At 41.6% G+C, this 19,832-nt stretch overlaps 1 protein-coding gene across 2 annotated transcripts in view; it reads right to left on the reverse strand.

Moving 5' to 3' along the window:
• Nucleotides 1–1,572: 1,572 nt before the first annotated feature.
• The window catches only part of LOC122563295 (ras association domain-containing protein 8-like), an 85,562-nt gene continuing 67,302 nt past the window's right edge, over nt 1,573–19,832 (reverse strand). The window contains exon 5 of one of the 2 annotated variants that reach the window (XM_043716998.1): nt 1,573–5,085. In XM_043716998.1, the coding sequence (XP_043572933.1) occupies nt 4,976–5,085 (110 nt within the window). In that variant the 3' untranslated portion in view covers nt 1,573–4,975. The remainder of the gene's footprint in view (nt 5,086–19,832) is intronic. The other variant, XM_043716997.1, reaches the window with a different exon arrangement.

Consider the following 19,832-nt stretch of genomic DNA (forward strand, 5'->3'; position numbering starts at 1 on the left):
TTCTCTTTATGTATCTGAACAAATCATTCTCTATCTTTCACACATTTTAATCTTCGACTCTCATAGTTGAGTACAAGCCTGACCTTATTATTTAGCTCTTTTAAGCCCAGCATCATTATGGTGAATCTGCTTGGTGCTCATTCCAAGATAGTTTTCTGTTGGTGCACTACCCAGATTTGAAAGTGGTAATCCCAGTAAATGGAGGTCCTCTTTTACGTTACTACATCGCTGCAGAGATTGAGGCTGGATCAGCAATGCTGTTAACTGGTGCTCTATAATTGCTCATGTTGTTCCTTTAGCTGTCATTGAAAGTGACTGCTGTCACAAACATCTACACCAGTGGCTCTCATCAGGCTCCCGCGATTATGCAGCAATCTGTCAGTCAAGCATGTCTCAGCTGAATGCAGGCCACTTGTGCACTGCTAATGAGGGCTGCTCAAAGCTTTTCCTTCAAACTGAATGGCAGCAGCCTGCCCCTCAGCAAAGACCTTAAACAAGAGCTGCTTTTAAATGTGAGCCAACTGCAGAGGTGTTGAGACCTCTGCACCTCGACAGTTATTGTGCAAGTGAATGAGCTAGATCTCCAAAAAATATCTCTGCAGACATTTTCTCATACTGTGAGTGTCATTACCTCAGTGCCCAATAGTCCTGGCATTGCACATGATTCATTCATTGAAATTTAGCCGTGTATGCCCAGATTGCTTGTAAGCACACATATGGTCACAGAGCTATCATTGACCATAGAACTCAGTCGTGGTTGAATACTCTGCTACATAGTCTACTGATTGTTCGAAAAGTAAGGTGTGTACATTTATGAAAATACGGGAAGTTAAATGTACATACAGTTCCCTTGCCAGATCAGATGATGTTTCTCAGTATGTCAAGCAAAAGTTTAATTAAGTCTTTGTTTTGGGGAGTTGAGTTCAGCCTTGGCACTTAGATTCTGCTTTCAGTGAGGGACCAGATGTCTGATGATGGGTAGGATCAGGTAAGGGAATTGGACAGTCCCATTGGGTCTTTCAGGTACAGGGAATGTTGTCATGGTCAAGCTGGAGAGGAGCAGAGCCAGAGTGACATAGACAGTGTTTTGAAGTAGGAGCAGCCTGAGGCCTATGGGAGTGCCTGGGGACTAGATGAGGAGAACTGGAGTAAGAATCTAGCTGTAGAGATCTACAAGGAGTGTCTGGACAGATTATGGAGTCACCCTGAGTCAAGAAACTAGAGATAGTGTTTGTGATCTAAATAGCAAGGGAAAGTGTTTCATGTGTTTAAAGAGAGTTTGACATTTAGAATACTAGGAGTATGATACTCTCAATTTTATTGTTCCAGAGTGTCTCAAGTCCTGTTTTAAAATCAAACCCATGTGTAAATAATGAGGACACAAATAAAGGGAAAAGCTCTGGAATCATAGCCCATCATCCTTATTGAACTCAAGGTGTACTGACTATTCTTTAATGAGCAAAATTGAGAACTTGGCATTCTCAATTTTGTTTTTGGAGATTTTCAAGATCAATCAGCAAAATGGTTTTCTGATGTGCTTTGTCATTTTTTTAACATTTTAGCATACATGCACATACCATGTCATGTCATGTCTTTATGTTTATTAACGGTCACAATATCACAGATTTACGCACAGAATCTGGATTCTATGCTTACTAGGCTTACTGTACACATTGCTGACTGTGTAAAGACACTGCACTGATTCCATTACAGAAAGAATGACGATAGATGAGGTATGTATCTTTATACTAGAACATCATATGTTGTGATGCCAAGTCTCAGGTTTAAAGGTACAGGCCTGACTGATCCACAGTCTATGCCATAATACAACATTGTACATTGTGAGAAACTTCATTCGTTTGAGCTAAGCTTTTACGTTAGTGTATTATAAGTTTAATACTGGTGGAAGAAAGATCACTGTGTTGGAACTTCTGTTCTTCCATACTGCATTATATACTGAATCTTCCTTACTGTTCAACTTGGATAAGTAATGCAGCATGAATTTACATAATATTTATTATGGACAGCAAGTTAGGACCAATCCTTAATATTCAATTAGTTTTTTCAGCTACAGTGCAACAACTCCTGGAGGATTGCACTGACACTCTAAGACTGAGTATTTCCATTGCACTGCTACAGGTACATGTGCCTGTCCAAAACAAAACTTCTAGGCTTTTCACTTTTCAAGACAAGATCTAACATTGCTAGAGATCTTTGGAGACACTTTGGTTACTCTTGAGGATGCCCGTGGGGTGTCTTTGAGGAAGTAAGATGCTCTTTGGGAGAGGCATGGCATTCTTTGGGAGACATCACACGTTTTTGGAGATTATTAAAGGTAGACATCAATGTGCATGAGAACTGAATAAATTCATTGAAACTGTCAAACTGTCAAAAGAACTTTTCTGATGAAGGGCTTTTGCCTGAAAGGTTAATTTTCGTGCTCCTGGAATGCTGCCTGACCTTCTATGCTTTTCCACCACCACACTCTTAACTCTAATCTCCAGCATCTGCAGTACTCACTTTCGCCCTATCAAAAGAACTGTCAAGTTGTCAAAGAAACTATGAAATTCATTGGAATGTCAACCTGTCAAGGGAACTGTCAAGTTGTCAGAAGAACTGTCAAGTTGTCAGAAGAACTGTCAAGCTTACTGAATTAAGTAACTGAATGAAGTCAACTGTAGTAAATGCTTTTTGTTCAATGGGAGTGCTTCCTAAATGGTAAATTCACGATTAACACTCAAGAACTTTAAAAACTATTTAAGTTCAGCATGGGTGCGGTAGTCTGCCCATATTGAATATGTGGTGAGTTGGCATAGTGGGTACAAAGGGTGTTGCCTGGGGAGGTCCTAGGTTGGCAGGAGATAGTACTAAGTTGGCACGGAAATATGAAGAGATACGGTAGGCTAAAGGGCTATGGGCAAGCAAGGAGGTCATGAAAGCCATGGAAGTGGGTGGGAAACATTAGGTGGCATGGGTGGGACATAGGGATTATGTGACAGGTGAGAGCTGGAAGAATATTTTATTGTTTTTTTAATGCAGGGACAAACTATTGAAGCACTGAAGCTGGCATTTCAGACAACCTATTTCTACACACAATAACAGATTGCCTCCAAACTCTTGCTGGGGTGCCATCCCTAGCACCAGCAATAACCCTTCCCCCAGGTGCCCTGAACCAAAATCTGACAGTCCAGAGCAATTTTGAAATTTGTAACTTTTTCAACTCTGCACTTGCAACTAAAATAATGAAAATTCAGGCTTTGGCATGTGTGAGCTCACTGAATTCATCTTCTCTCCCAAATCCATACTGAGGACAGCCAAGAAATTCCCAACATTTGTTAGAGCAACAGCAATGAAAATCTGAAGGCAGGTGAATGGAATAGAACCATTTCACATGAAGAGATTTATGGATGCTTTATACATTCCTCAAAGTTTCATCACATCATCTCCTAGTTCCTCCCACACAATCTGAACAAATCTTTTTTTCTTCCAGTTTCATTGTTATTGTAACTAATGATAGTTATGTTTAAAGCATGTATTTTGATTAATCTGTCAAAGAACTGATGGATGGAAAGGCCTCTTTCTGTGCTGTTATATGACTTATGCATAAAGGAAGACTCCAGGACACTCTTAGAGTGTTTCTAAACGCACAGTTCAGGAAGACAAGCTAGGCTGATAGAACAGTAGCTTTAAGAATGAATTATACTGACATGTGACTCAATATTTCACAGTTAAGCAATCTGAAATGATCCAAATTGTTTTCATATATCAAAGAAATTGCTGGTAACGTGATAATGTTTGAGCTTTTTTGCTTCCTTTGGTTGTTCATCTATGTATTTTTTGTGTCATTAGCACTGAGCTTTCAACTGCTCTTGTTATAGAATGGATTAACCTTTGGAGTTAATCATGAGAAAAATAAATGTTAACTAATTATTCAGTACATTTTGCATTTGCAGTGTTTTTATACTGCATATCCCCTGCACTGGTTTTACATTTCATGTGTTGACAAGATTCGAGCTGATTACAAGGATGTGCAGTGAATAAGAAAATTGAAGCCCTGTAAGTCTGAAAATGTGGCTTTCAGTGTGAGTACGTGATTTATGTACATGAACTTAGTAAACTGCAGGAGAACAGTGAACCTTCAGTTCCTGATACTAACACATCTCTGGGTATTCATGTACTGGGGATTCATATGTATCCTGTTAGCCTCAGTTTCTGCATCACATTTATAAGAAAACAGTTAATAGATAGACTGTGTTAATGCAATAATGTAATGTTTGTCTTTTCATAAATACAACTTAGAGGACCCAATGGACTAACAAAGTACACACAGTTTCAGATGTAAATGCACTGTATAATTACTTAATAGTCAAGTACACACCATGTGACCTGCTATTCCATATCTGTGCACTGTGCTCAATAGAGGCCCCTCTCTATATTTATAATCTTCTCTGTAACCCTCTGGACATCAGCATTCATCTAATTCTGACCCCATGAACTTCCTGATTCTAATTTCTCCACCATTGGTGGCCATGCTTTCAGCTTCTTTGGGCCAAATGCCTAAGTACATTTCATTTAATTAAAGTTATTTTATAAATACAAGTTATTGCTGTAGTTGACCCAGTACAATGCACAATCTCTGTACTGTACTGGTGACAAATGCATTGTACCAGCTTCAATATTATAAGTGTTACGTTCAGATTCATTCTCACATCTTTCTGGACTTAGGGTAGTGCCCATGCTGTTGTGTGTCCAGCCCAGCAACATCCACTTACAAGATGCAATTGGATGCAGGTTACCTTCATGTGGCAGAAGCCTTAAAGCATGTCCCCTTCTAAAGTTTCCAATGCCTCAGTTATGCATCTTATTTGCCTGGAACTTATCAGCAGTATCAGAGCCAAGTCTGCTATCACAGGCCATGCATGCATTGGAGTGATCTGTTGGACTCATATGAGTCCAGAACACAATTAAATGAAAGTTATACGTAGATCCCTTCTCGGTTAAAACTGGAGACCATTAAATACTGGAGAACCTTGGCTTTGGCAGGGAGTATTTCATTTTCAGGAGAGTTTTGATGCAGCTGAGACTCTGTGGAAGGAGAAAACAAACATGGATGAATATACAAGTTAACACTAATGTCAGGATAGAACAAACAATGACCAAAAGAGGGAAATACCAGCATCTTTCTTGACTAGTATCAGCAATTTAAATGGAAATAAACATAGTGCCACGGGAGCTTACATTATTCTGAAGAAATGCAAGAATCTCTGATGTCTTGGTCAATACTCAAAAGATATTGCTGTGAGTGGTAAACAAAAGGCTGCCTGCTCTTTGGTAAATGTGTATTTTCCTGTAGAGCTTCTATGGAGTTTTGAACTAAAACAAGAACGCTGGAGATCACAGCGGGTCAGGCTGTACCCATGGAGAGAAAGCAGGCCCTTCTATGGACTTTTGCTGAACAAATTGCTACTAGGAAGATATCAAGCAGCATGGTGCTCTCTCCAGGGCTTTTGGGGCCTGTGTAATCAGGGAAAGTAACTATGTATTTTAAACAAAAATTAAAAAATGCTGGAGAAACTCAGCAGGTCTGGCTGCACCTGTGGAGAGAAAGCAGAGTTAATATTTCAGAATAGAGGACACTGGACTCGAAACATTAATTCTGGTTCTCTTCCAAGATGCAGCCAGAGCTGCTGAGTTTCTCCACCAATCTTTGCTTTCCTTTCAGATTTCTAATGTGCGCAGTTCATTAGATTACTTACATTAGATTACTTACAGTGTGGAAACAGGCCCTTCGGCCCAACAAGTCCACACCGACCTGCTGAATCGCAACCCACCCAGGCCCATTCCCTTACATTTACCCCTGCACCTAACACTACAGGCAATTTAGCATGGCCAATTCACCTAACCTGCACATTTTTGGACTGTGGGTGGAAACCGGAGCACTCGGAGGAAACCCACACAGACACGGGGAGAATGTGCAAACTCCTCACAGTCAGTCGCCTGAGGCGGGACTGTTTTATTATACAACGGCGTATCTTCCTGCTGAATACTGGTGACTGTGAGCAACTACACACATGAGCTTATTCAGGAGTGTGCATGCGCACGGTTCCAAACTCTAACATCATCACATAGACTTTAGGCATGAAATCATGTGTAAATGCAGCACTCTGTTTCCTAAGGGAAACATGCACATGTTTGAACTGGAGTTAAGCAGTGAGGTTGGGGACACAGGACAGAAACCCCAGAGAAAAGAAGGTGGTAACATAGGGAAGTAACAAGGAGAACCAGTTGCCATTGTAAGCAAACACTGCTGTAGAAAAATCATTAAAGAGCTGCACAGGTTCTGAACTAGGAAGTGTAAGTGAGAACAATTAGGTGAACATCAGATCAAAAAGAGAAAACGTAAGAGAGACAAGGAAGCAACGGATTAAGAGATACATAAAATCGACAGAAAGAAGAGAAATAAAAAAAGAACATCTTATAATCTCTGGCATCAGTTAAAACTGATTGAATGGGACTTAGAATCTGAAGAGTCATATTGTCATACAGCATGGAAACAAGTCCTTCAGTCCAATCAGTCCATGCCAACCATGTTCCCAAACTAAACTAGTCCCACCTACCTGCATTTAGCCCATATCCCCTCAAAATATTTCTATTCATGTGCTTATCCAAATGTCTTTTAAACATTGTAACTATACCTGCATCCACCTCACATGCATAAAATATCATTTTGAAGTCCAGAGGTTCATTAATTACTTATCTGCCAGTATTTGTCTGTGGGACCTTGATATATGCAAATTAGCCACTGTACTTGGGTATTCAGCAATAGTGATTACAGCTCAAAAAAAATGTATTAGTTGTGAAGCACTTCAAAATGACCTGAGATGTGATAAGGTGCTACATGAATGCACTTCCTCTGAAAGTACATAATGAGCGTGTGCTCACTTTTCTCAAATTCAAATGCTAACTATGCACATGTCACCATGAGAAAATTAGGTAGATCCAAGAGAGGGGATTGGGAGAAATTCAAAGATTATGGACATGGTAAAAAAATGTAGCTAATGTGGTTCAAGAAGAGTGATCACATGAATCATCATAAACATGTTATTCAGAATATATGCAAAGACAAAAGGTTACTCAGTTCAAGTAAGACAAAATATGTCACCTGTAATACAAAAATATTAACAAACATTATCACATTGCCTCTGCATTGAACTGTTACAGCTTCAACGTCGTGCTCAATCCTCTGGAATGGCCTTACGTCTTTGAATTCAGAAGCAAGACTGCAACCACTGTGCCAAAGTTTTACTCACAGTGTGTTGCAATATAGAAAATGTTTATACTCTTCAGAAAGTCATTGCTTCAGAGCTAGCGCCAGACGTTGAAGGTGACAGATTACTTCAGCTAGTGGACAATCATTAGTTGTCGAGGATTGATTGGTGAAACGTTTGATGAACTGCTGCCTGCAGGTTGATGTATGGAACTTCACACAGTCATCGATTTTGAAGCAAGGTGTCAATGAATCAAAGGAAGAGTGTGAATATACCATGAGTGCACACTGTTCTGACTCTTGAGTGAGTCCTTGAAGTGATGATAACTGTTTTGAAACTTTGAACTCAATTCAATTGCAGATGACAGCTGCAACTTTGGAGCCATCTCTTACTTGGAATCATTCAAACTGGTTGTCATGCAGAACAGGCCAGGTTACATTAATACACAGGTCAAGGGCCTTCTGAGCAACTCTCACCTTCTTCACCTCATTAACGGTGACCATGCTTCAGCTTTCTAGGCAGTAATTTCGGATTTTCCTTTCCGCCCCTCCACCTCCTCCTCTAAGGCTCTGTTTAAAACCTACCTTTTCAACCATGCATGAAGTTATTGGGCCTCAGATCACTCTCTTTGGCTTGGTGTCATTTTTTGGCTGATTTACACACCTAAGAAGTGCTTTGGGATTTTAAATATTGCAAAGTTGATTTGCAGTATGCCTTCAGGGTGGGAACGCTTGCTCAGGTTCCACGATCTGAAAATGGTGAGCCTGATTATTGTAGGTGAGGAGCAAGTTTCCCAGGACAACATGTACATGAAAAATTATCCCCTGCCCCCAAATTCCCTTTAAATACCGAGTCACTGGTATTAACATCACAGGGCATCGAGTAGACTAATGTGCCAATGCTCGCCCTTCATTGAATTCTATATAAGAAGTGGATCAGAGTTGCAATTTAAACAGCAGCCAACTGTATCATAACCACTGGTTGTGCATTTGTAATTTATCAATGAACATGATGATTCTGAAAACCCCCTCCATTTTGGAGTAATTATCTTGTATTTGGAACAGATGGACATATCCAAATTTGTTGGTGGCTTTACTGTTTGAATTTGGGGGAGCAGTCTTCAGTGCTGGGCTTCAGTGAAAGAGAAAGGGAGAGGTAGCGCTGTCTGCCGAAGTCCTGGCCAGTTTCGCCTCTGTAGCTACACAGAACACTGGGGTTCTTCAAAGCATAGAGCCAGTAATGACCGAAAGCCCAGGCTCCTGAGAGCAACCAATTCCAGGACTATTTTGGTAGGCTCGAGAGGACCTCCATGTCCACGCCGGCAGGGACTCCAGTGTTTGGGCTCATTTGTCAGCTCTCCTGATGGCCTTTCAAAATGCACTCACCCAATTTGTACTTCGAACACAGGATAGAGACATGGCTGTGATCTGCCAGTAGGTGGCAAACCTGCTCACGCATTGTCACGGTGACGAGGCGTTTTTCCAGCGTAATTTAATTTCCCGTACTTTGACATGGATAAATCCTGCCCCAAAACAGAGCTTCATTTTCATGTTGGCCTGTACCTAATTTAAGCAAATGCTATTGAGTCTATGTAAAGCCCAGAATAATTGTCTAGATAGGGGACACTGCATTAATATACAGGCATTCTCTTCTTCATTCAAAAGGCTCCATCTAGGTTTCTAGGCTGCAGTATCCATCTCTCCTGGCTGCAGAGCTCCTGGACAATTGAAACTCCATTGCTGCCCAAAGAGTGTGCAATGAGTCAACAGGAGGTTTGAACAGTTTGCTGGGGTTCCTACAAGAGTGGGACTGGAGGATTCCTGCTGATCCAAGAAGGTGACTATTCTGCTTTATTAACTTGAATGTTGCTTTTTGGAAGACACCCTCCCTCACCTTCTCATTCCCTAATCTCTTCCACAATCTCTCTAGAATTATCAGGTGGTTGTTTTCTGACCAGCATGGACGTGATGGGCTGAAGAGCTTTTTTCTGTCCTGCAGGTTTCCAAGATTCTCACTGCTCTTCAGTTAATGATTTCAATTGTTTTATATTTGTGTGTTGTCGGGGTGGGGGAGGGGGTTTACTCTGTGAAATTGACCCCATCCTAACTTCAACAGGATGATGTCATCTGTTGGAAGGAAACCAACACCATCGTGACCGAAAACCCATGCTTCATTATTCTACTGAAGTTGGGCTAGTGTACAGGCAGTCTACAAACAGGAAGTACCAAAATTTGATGACCTTGCAAATTTTCCATATTCCCTTTTTTAACTGGAGCTCCCATTTTAATACCTGTCATTTAAAATGTATACTCTAACATACACCACATGAGCGTACAACCTACAAGCAGCAATAGACTATCTGATCCCTTGAATGTTTTCCACTATTCAAGAAGATCATGGCTGTTTAGATTATCATCTGAACTCCATTTTCATGCCTACCCTGATACCCTCAGTTCCCTTGTTAGTCCAAGAACCTCTTTACCTCTGCCTTAAGACTATTCAATAACCCTGTCGCTGCCACTCTGGAGGTTATATTAGTTGTAACAAAATAAATTCCAATGTGCACAACACCTTTCACGTGGTTAAATATCCAATGCACGTCAGACCAACCTTATGAGGTGAATGATATTTGGACATTCCTGGAGATATTAGCGGGGAATAACCTAAACCCTGGATCAAAGATGTCGGGTCTGCTCAGCAGAGACTGAACCATTGAACATCTTCAAGGTGGAGTTTTAAAATGTGGTCTTTAAAAAAAAGGAGAGAGTTTGGAAGATTTAGGGTAGGAATTCCAGAGCTTAGGGTCTCAGCACTTGAAGGCATGGCTACCAATAATGAAAAGATGAAAAGTAAGAGTGCACTACAATTGGCGCTAGTTTAATGTCCCAAATAGTAATAATTGATTTGTAGTCATGAATAGCATGAGCGATAACTTTACCATGGAATATATTACATCTGAGTACAATGTAGATCCATACATTGCAACAACCCATAGACTATGGCCATGTTTGATGTCATTGTCCCTGCCCCATTATCCAAAGATGCTGAGGTTATTTATAATACTCATGTTATCATATAATTCAGCACAGGAGAAGTAGGGACATGGAATAGTCAATATTAGTACAGTTAATATTAACTGAATTAACAATTTTGAAAGAAGTGCTTTAGTTAGGTGGACCCCCTTTTAGCATGATGGGATGCTTGACCAAGGGCAGTCTACAAGCTTTAAGTTTCATAACTTGAGTAAATATGTTATCCAGGTCGAGAGCTGAGATAACAAGGGACATCTGCTGGGCTTGCATAATTCAGTTTATTGATTAGATTATGGGCTGTAATGTTGTGGTTGATAATGAATGGCCATTCCAAACATTGTGGTAAAACCAGGAAATTATGAGCTATAAATATGTGCTGCACACTCCGTATCATTGAAGTGTTCTTTGATGACCAAGACCTTTTTCTTTGCCTGTACTCAAATAAAGGTCTTTGCTTGCTTAGTGCTATACATTTAAGAGGGGTCTTTTTTCCCCCACAACAACAGGCAGCTTATTGAGTTTAGGGTTTTCCCAGTCTCTGTGGTTCAGTGCCAACTTTTGCTCATTTTCACAATGAGCTGCTGCTGTCTTTTTTCAGAGGGTCAGTCAGGATGGTGGACACTGTGGAGCTGAACCTCAGAGAAGATTAGCCGTGATCTTACTGAATGGTGGAGAAGGCTTGCCAAGCCAGATGGCCTACTCCTGTTCCTATTTCTTATGTTCTTTTTAATCAAGTCCAGACCATAAACCTGAAGAAGAAAGGTTGAGCAAGTTGAGTTTGGATTCATTGGAGTTTAGAAAAATGAGAGGCCACCCTACTGAAATATCAGAGATTCTGTGAGAGCTGGACAGGGAGAATGCTGAGGCGATGTTTTCCTTCATAGAAGAGTCTGGGACTAATGGGAACAGTTTCAAAATAAGGGGGAGGAGGAAGGCTGGAAAATAGAGTTGAGTCTATTAGTAGATCAGCCATTATTGAATGGTGGAGCAGGTTTGAGGGGATAAATAGTCTACTCCTTCTCATGTTTATGTCCCAGTTAATACTAAAACATAATGATGCTATTGACCACATTTTATTGATCGTATGGATTTATTCTGGTGAAAACAGCAGCACTGGCTGGGTTCAGTATGGATCTGGGACCTCCTTCATCTAGTTACACAGAATTACAACTCAAAAACAAATTGCTCCATGAAATTCTCCGCAGTTTGCTTAGCTCCCCGTATGTCTTTAGATCCCTTTCATCCAGCTAGAAATGGTCTCAGCTTCAATTAGTGACATTCCACAGCTTTATGCTCCTTTGTATAAAAGGCTTCTTCTGCTTTCACCCCAATTGATGGGAAGTTGATACAATACAAGGCTATCCTGCAGCCAGCTATCCTGTCATGTGACAGAACCAGGAAGTATTATGGTGCAGACCAATGTGCCGGTATTGGTCTCTCGGCATCTTAACATAGTACCAGTCTCCTGTCTTTTCTCCAGAACCCCACATGTTAGTTCTATTTTAGCAATCATCCAATGCCCTTGAATGCCTTAATCAACCTGGCCTCCACCCACGCTTCCAGGCAGTGTATTCCACAACCTAGAATTTCACTATGTGGAAAAATCACCTTTCCTTACCTCACAATTTGCTTCTTTCACAAAAACTTTAAAACTGGCACTCTCTATCTTGTGACAATGCTGCTCCTTTAACAAGATTATTTTGTCCTTGATTCCTTTTCAGAGGGGTCATAAAGGCAGAGGTTCTGATGTGTCTGGTTTGTGTGGGTTTTAGGGCCAATTTAATTGTAACTAACAGGCACTGCCTCAGGAAAATGGTTTTCAAGTTTCTTTAAAAAAACACTTGTACAATGAAAGGGGAGAGGCCAGTTCTCCTAACTCACCTTTTTTGTGGTTTGTTTTGGTTTTTCGCCGTCTGGCTGTTCAGAGCTGCTGGTCAGTTTAAGCTGAGGAATCCAAAGAAACAGTCACAGTGGAAGGAGGTACCATGTTAAATCTCTCTGCCCTGTCTCTCTCTCTCTCCTGTCAGAACCTGTACCTGATGTTACCTTTTTGCCAAGGGGGTGTTTATGGGAATTTGCAGGCTTTTGGAACAGCACCATTAAGTTGAGATAGTCTGTTCGATAGGTTAAGTTATTCTATACTCTGTTCTCTTTCGTTTGTGTTTCATTTGGTACTCTGTAAATAAATTCTGTTTTGTTTAAAACCAAAGGGTTTTGACCAGCTGCATCGTTCCTGGAATATCTACCCTATACCTGCTCAAAATAACTAGAAAAGTTAAGGTCTGGGCCTTCTTCTTGAAATGTTTTGCGGGGGTCTGGCCTGGTCCATAACACTCTCCAACAAAAGAGAATCTAACTAAATTCCCTTGTTATTTGATGCATTGCTGTTACTGACTTACCATCACATTCTAAAGAACCATCATTGACCAGAAATGAACAGCATCAGCCACATAAACACGTTTACTACAAGAGCAGGTCAAAGGCTGAAAAAAAATGTGCTTACATTTAAGGTCTCACAAGAGATGGTTATGCAACTAAGATGTAGGTGTAATTAACTAGCCATTAAGTATTACGCAGTAACTGTATGGCTATATTCCCCCATTAGTAATATAGACTGATGTCAAGAAGGAGGATTAGTGGCAGTCATCTATTCAAGGCAGCTCAGATGGTTCTACTGGTGATGGCCAGATGAGGGACAGATGATGGTGTAGTAGGAATGACAATTGACTAGTCATCAGTTTGGGCAGGATAATACTCTGGGATTAAACAAAGACCTGCAGATTCTGAAGATCTGAAAGAAAAACAGAAATTGCTGGGGAAACTCAGCAGGTCAGACAGCATCTGTGGAAACCTGCTGAGTTTCCCCAGCAATTTCTGTTTTTGTAACACACTGGCATATGAGTTCAAACCCAAATAACACTGTAACTGAGGAGTTTAAATTCCGTTAACGAACCTGGAAGTGAAGGTTAATTTCGGTAATGATGACCATGATAACTATCGGTTTTTTAAATTTAAAAATCCATCAGGCTCGCTGTGATTTTTTGGGGAGGAAATCAGCCATCCTTACCCAGTAAGACCACCTTCTGACTTCAAATGTGGTTACTCTTAACTGCTCTCTGAAATAGCACTGGCAAGCAAACCCATGTTAAGGACAATAAATTATGGACTAGCTAGTGAAATCCACAGCCCACAAAAGGAAAGAAAATTGGCTCTGATATCAATTTGCAACTTCTCCATTACTTGTAGATCTTCATTACAATATGGAGGGCAGAGTTTATTGTAGCAAATCAATTACAAACATTAAACTTCAAAGGAATTCAATTTCATGTGAAACGCTGTGGGATTTTTCCAGGAAATCTATTAAGATTCCATGCACATTATTTTATTTTCAATTTCTTTCCTGCGCATTGTAGAAGCAGCATCGTAATCAAATTAAAAATGATGAAGATAGCATTAATCAAGTTGGAATTTGGCTGTAATTCTTTATCTTTGGATTTCAGCAGCGAGGTGGTTGCACTGTCCCTTTAAGAAGCCCACAGCCCAAGGAGAATATCTACTAACAGAACAATATATCATTGACCCTGCTGGCAACATGAATATTAGAATAGGGAGAAAGAACGACCAATCAAGGCGTGTAGCATGTAATCAGCTGAACAGAACTGTGATTGCAATTATTTTTCACACTAGGCCCTAATTCACATTGGTAAGATTTTCCACATTCGATTTGACATGACCTGAAAGGAAAAGCATAGCATGTTACAATTGTAACATGGTAATGTTGAGTTGTGTTGGAATAGACTTGCGCTCACCCTCTTCACTATTGGCATAATTTCCCTTCAACAGAAGTAGACTGAGTTGGATGGTTTCCCAAACTGCAGTTGAAACTTTATTGCTGGAACAGCACAGCAGGTCAGGCAGCATCCAGGGAACAGGAGATTCGACGTTTCGGGCACAGGCCCTTCTTCAGGAATGTGCCCGAAACGTCGAATCTCCTGTTCCCTGGATGCTGCCTGACCTGCTGTGCTGTTCCAGCAATAAAGTTTCAACTTTGATCTCCAGCATCTGCAGACCTCACTTTCTCCTTCCCAAACTGCAGCCCCTCAGCTTTGTTAAGTCTGCCCTGAAAGCTTCGTTTTACTCATTAATCGCAGTGTTTGTATCAAATGTGTCAATAATGTGGTTACAAGTTACTGGTACTAAATGTTGTGAATTTAGTGTCCGGACCTGGAATTCTATCCAAGTATCACAGCTTGGTACAGCAACTGCTCTGCGGGGACTGTCAGAAACTATAGAGAGTTGTGAACACAGCCCAGTCCATCACCTTCCATCCACTGACTCCATCTACACTTCCTGCTGCCTTAGGAAGGCACCCAACATCATCAAAGACTCCTCCCACCCCAGTTCCAATCTCTTCCAACCTTTTCCATTGGACATAAGACACAAAATCTTAAATACACGTAACAACAGAGTCAAGAACAGCTTCTTCGCCGCTGATATTAGGCTTCAGAATGAACCTCCCAAATTTCAAATTTAATGTTGATCTCAATCTTTGTGCACCTTCTCTGCAGCCGTAACATTGTATTCCTCGCTCTGCTCTATTTCCCTATAGACTTCGTATAGTGTGATCTGCCTGTACTGCAAAACAAAACTTTTTACCGTACCTAGGTACATGTGACAATAATAAATCAGATCAAATCAAATCAAAATCAAACATCAGTTATGTGTGCACATGTGCATGCTTTAGTTGTGATTAACAGTAACTGATATTAATTGAGTAAAGGTTAGGGGCACAAGGGGGCTTTTATAGCATTGTGGTAATGCCTCTGCCTTGGGTCCAAAAGCTCTGGGTTGAATTTTGATCTGTCACAAAGAGAGATATCATAACATGCCCGAGCATTTTGATTAAAAATAATCATTTTCAAGTGGTTACGGCGATGGATTTCAAATCCATTGGGGTCTCCCTGCTTAGATTTAACGACAGTTGTAAGCATTCTGATTTAAGGGGTTATTATGGCATAGTGCTAGTGTTCTCATCTCCCAGGTCTAGACGTCTGGTTCAAATCCTACCTGCTCTGGAGGTATATCATTACATGTCCAAATGGGTCTTCACTGGATCAGCAGTAGTGCCTACACTGGAAGACCCAGGTTCGAATCCTACCTGCTCTGAAGTTGTGTCATAACCTTATGCAAACAGATTGGTTTAAAATGTATACAAAAGCTAAGTGATGTGCTGCCACCTCTGGCTCGGTGGTTCTGGGTTCAAATCTCGCTTGCTACGGAGGTGCTTCCTTCATCCAAAATGATTGATTATTTTATTTTCCAAAGCTCCAGGCCCAAGCAGTCACAAAAAAAAAATTAACTATTCCGATTTTTCTGAACACTCAGTTGCCCAAGTTCAAAGGACATTGAACAAGATTGACAGCTCTCCAGTTCTGTAAAGCTTTCCTGAGAATTTCAGATTAGGTAAATCTGAGTAAGTGAAGCAAAGGAGATTGGTCCTCCTGTTGGGCCTCTACAAAGTACCACACTTGGACCAATCCATGAACCCTTGCTGATTGGATGGGGCTCAGTTCTTGAGCCACTTTAGAATTTCGAAGTTCTATCAGGGCCTATTGTTATCTCAGATTCTCAAATAAAGGTAAAGTTGTCATTGAAATTACCTGGGAGAGGAAGTGAATTTTCAGTCAGCTCCTGAACAGGAACAGGGCGCTTCAGATATTCACTCTGTTAATTTCCTTTACTTCCCAACCATGATACTCCTGCAGAGAAATCTGTGCAGCTTGAGCCATGTCACTGAGTTCTGCTACTTCCACTTATGGACCTGCAATCCCCAACACGACAGACAGACAAACACACACACACACACACACCCCTAAGTCCTACTGGAGACAGACTTTGCAAAAATTCATTAACCAAGCTCAGGCAACTCACTTCCAATTGTAATTCTTTAATTTTTCAGAGATGTGACCACCATCGGTTGAAGCCATGAGAAGGTGCTGAGCTACTACTTGGACCACGACAACCAATTGGGTTTGGACACCCACAGAGGTTGTTGCTACGGCCAATCCTCTACATCAGAGAGATTGAACGCAAACTCGTGGTACAGTTCAAGGAACATCTCTGGTCCATATGCACCAACCAACCCCACCTTCCTGTGGACATCCATTTCAACCCCCCTCCCACTACCCTGAGTACATACCCGTTCTGGGCATCCTCCACCACCTACACAAGGCCACTCACAAACTGGAGGAAGAACACCCCATCTTCTGCCTCGGGAGCCTACAACCACATGGCATGAACATTGAATTCACCAATTTCCATACCTCCCCTGCTTGCTACGGAGGTGCTTCCTTCATCCAAAATGATTGATTATTTTAGTTTCCCAAAGGGACAGTCTGTTTGCTGGCTGAATGGGTTATTCAGCATAAACTTATAAACTGGCTCCTGTCTCAGACTTTGCCAGATGAAAGTTTAGCAGGATAACCCTAACTTCTTGTTGTTTTGATTTGGCTCTTAACCACCGGTGCAGACAACATTAGGTTAGACAGCAAGTTCTACAAACTACAGACAGAAAATGAAGATAAAAATACAACACAGTTTACCACCGAATTCCTCTAAGAAGATGGCATAGTACTTGTGGCTGGGGCAGAATATCGGCTACGAAGAAGCATGGGTTGTCTTTCCTATGCATAGGATGTCACATGTCTGCCCTCGTCAGAGTAAACAACACCTCACTGATAGTGGTTAGCAAACTCTGTGAGCTTGGATCTGTGATGACAGACAATCTGTCTTTAAGTGCAGCACTGATAGATGTCTGGGGAAAACAGCTACCACCTTTTGCTGAGTGATGAACTGTGCCTGGAATAACATCCAGGCTGACTGTTAGGACCAGGACAACTGTGCTTCAAGTAGTTTGATGTATGACGGTGAAACATCGGTGACCCACAGCTATTGAGAAAGGAGCCTCAGCAAACCCTGTCTCCACTGTCTGTGCTTCATTCTCTGCACCTTATTAAAGGACAGCATTGCAAATATGGCAATGTCTCTCACAGATAAAACTACCACATACATGGCCGTTCATCAGACAGTGGTCAAGTGTCAGTAACTGGGGTGGGGGTGGGTATAATTTTAAAGTGAAAGGCAGGAGAGTTAGAGGGAATTTAAGGAAAGACCTTTTCACCCAGAGGTTGGTGGGGGTTCTAGAATGCACTGCTTGAGAGGATAGTTGAGATGGGAAACATCAAAACTTTTTTAAAAAAAGTATTTGGATGAGAGCTTAAGTGTTGTAACATTGAAGGCTTTGGGCCTAGTATGGAAAAGTGGGACTAGTATAGGTAGTAGTATCTTTTTTGGGGTACAGATTGGATTGGTCAAAAGACCTCTCCTGTACTATATGATTCTCGGGGCATTTCTGCAGGACGGAAGACAGATACATTCCCAAGGATATTCTGTAGGAAGTAAGGAAGTAGCTGGAGCCAGAAGTTCAGTGGGATACCCAAAGCTCCACTTGACAGTGTGACATGAATACACAAACATTGAACCTGGAAGAACCTAGCCGACTACAGAGTAAAATGGTGAAGTTATGTGGACACCAAGTGAGAGACCATGAGATCACTGGCTACAGCAGCTTGTCAACAGGCACCAGCACTGCCCACAGTGACACTTGATCACCACTAACAGTATATGCAGCAGAACCCACCCCTCATCGATTAGGTTTCTGCACTCGACAGCAAAGCTGCATCATATGAGGTTCCACCAAGTCTGGCAGCTTGACTTGTTGCAGGACCATCACCTAACATTCAAAGAAGGATACCAAACAGTGAGACCACTTTATAAATGTTTACCCAAGTGTAACAAAATTACCTCCACAATCAGAACTCTGGAGTCAACCAAACTCTGTGTTCCCCTGTTAACGAATCCCCAATCTCCACATTTATCTGAATTATCTTCACACTCCCCCCACTCCATGTCCTAAACTCTTGACAGAAATGTTTTTTCAGGCATTGTCAAGATGAAATATTTTCCAGGCATTCTCAGGATGAAAGAGAATGATCTAGAAAGAAACCTTAGGAGAAGATGGAAAACATAAAAGGTAAAAAATTCTGTCAGAACTTCAGGGATAAAAGGGCAATCAATGAAAGCTAAAAAAAAAATAAAAGATTCAAATAGACTTGAAAGAACATGAGCAGAAGTTATTTAATATTCTGAATGAAAACGTTGTCTGAGAATTCCCGAAGTAGGTTTTGAGCAACGTGCTCTTTCATATAAATGGGCCTGAAGTTGAATTAATTGCTTCAATGTGAAAGAAGATAAAAGTCCTAGACTGCATGAAAGGGCTGAAAATATAACTTTACACTAGTATTGTCTCTTCTTTGCTATGAGACTCTCAGTATGCTTCAGGGGAAAATTCTAGAATTATTAAAGAAGCAATTAAATTCTGCAATGGAGGCAGCTGGGGTGTAGATCATGATGGATTGAAGAATTAAGATGGATCAAATGGCCTTCCTTATCATGTGACCAAGAGCTGAATCTTGCCATATTTTAGCAAAGCGTCATTTTCATTGAGCTTCTTCAAAGCTTTCATTCCAAATTATCTCCAACCCTGAACTCAAACTCACCTCACTGACTACCTACCACACCTCGATCACACTTCCCATCTGATGCTAGCCTGATTCTGCCACTTCCTTGTAGCTGGATGCATTCATCAGCACTGGGATATTCAGATATACTGGCATCACTTGTTTTGGCATTGTCTTTGATCCTCAGCTCTATATCCAGTCAAGCGTTGGCAGTCCAGAGTTGCCCCTCACCACTAATGTAGTGACACAGCATTGACAAAACAACGCTACCTTGTGCTCCCACGAGGAGGTTGAACAGTTCATCCACTTTACTAACACCTTTCACCCCGACCTCAAATTTACCTGGGCCGTCTCAGAATCCTCCCTCCCCTTCCTAGACCTCTCCATTTCTATCTCGGGCGACCGACTCAACACGGACATTCAATATAAACCGACCGACTCCCACAGCTACCTAGATTACACCTCCTCCCACCCTGCCCCTGTAAAAACGCCATCCCATATTCCCAATTCCTTCGCCTCCGCCGCATCTGCTCCCAGGAGAACTAATTCCAATACCGAACAACCCAGATGGCCTCCTTCTTCAAAGACCGCAATTTCCCCTCAGACGTGGTTGACGATCCTCTCCATGATGCTCTTCCTGCTCCTCCGCCCTTGAACCCCGCCCCTTCAATCGCCACCAGGACAGAACCTGACTGGTCCTCACCTAACACCCCACCAACCTCCAGATACATCGTAACATCCTAAGTCAGTTCCGCCACCTCCAAACAGACCCCACCACCAAGGATATATTTCCCTCCCCTCCCCTAGCAATGTTCTGGAAAGACCACTCCCCCCGCAACTCTCTCGTCAGGTCCATACCCCCCCACCAAGCCAACCTCCATTCCTGGCACCTTCCCCTGCAACTGCAAGAAATGCAAAACTTGCGCCCACACCTCCACCCTCACTTCCCTCCA

The sequence above is a fragment of the Chiloscyllium plagiosum genome, chromosome 26 (genome assembly GCF_004010195.1).
Source record: "Chiloscyllium plagiosum isolate BGI_BamShark_2017 chromosome 26, ASM401019v2, whole genome shotgun sequence".
In the NCBI taxonomy this organism is placed as follows: Eukaryota; Metazoa; Chordata; class Chondrichthyes; order Orectolobiformes; family Hemiscylliidae; genus Chiloscyllium; species Chiloscyllium plagiosum.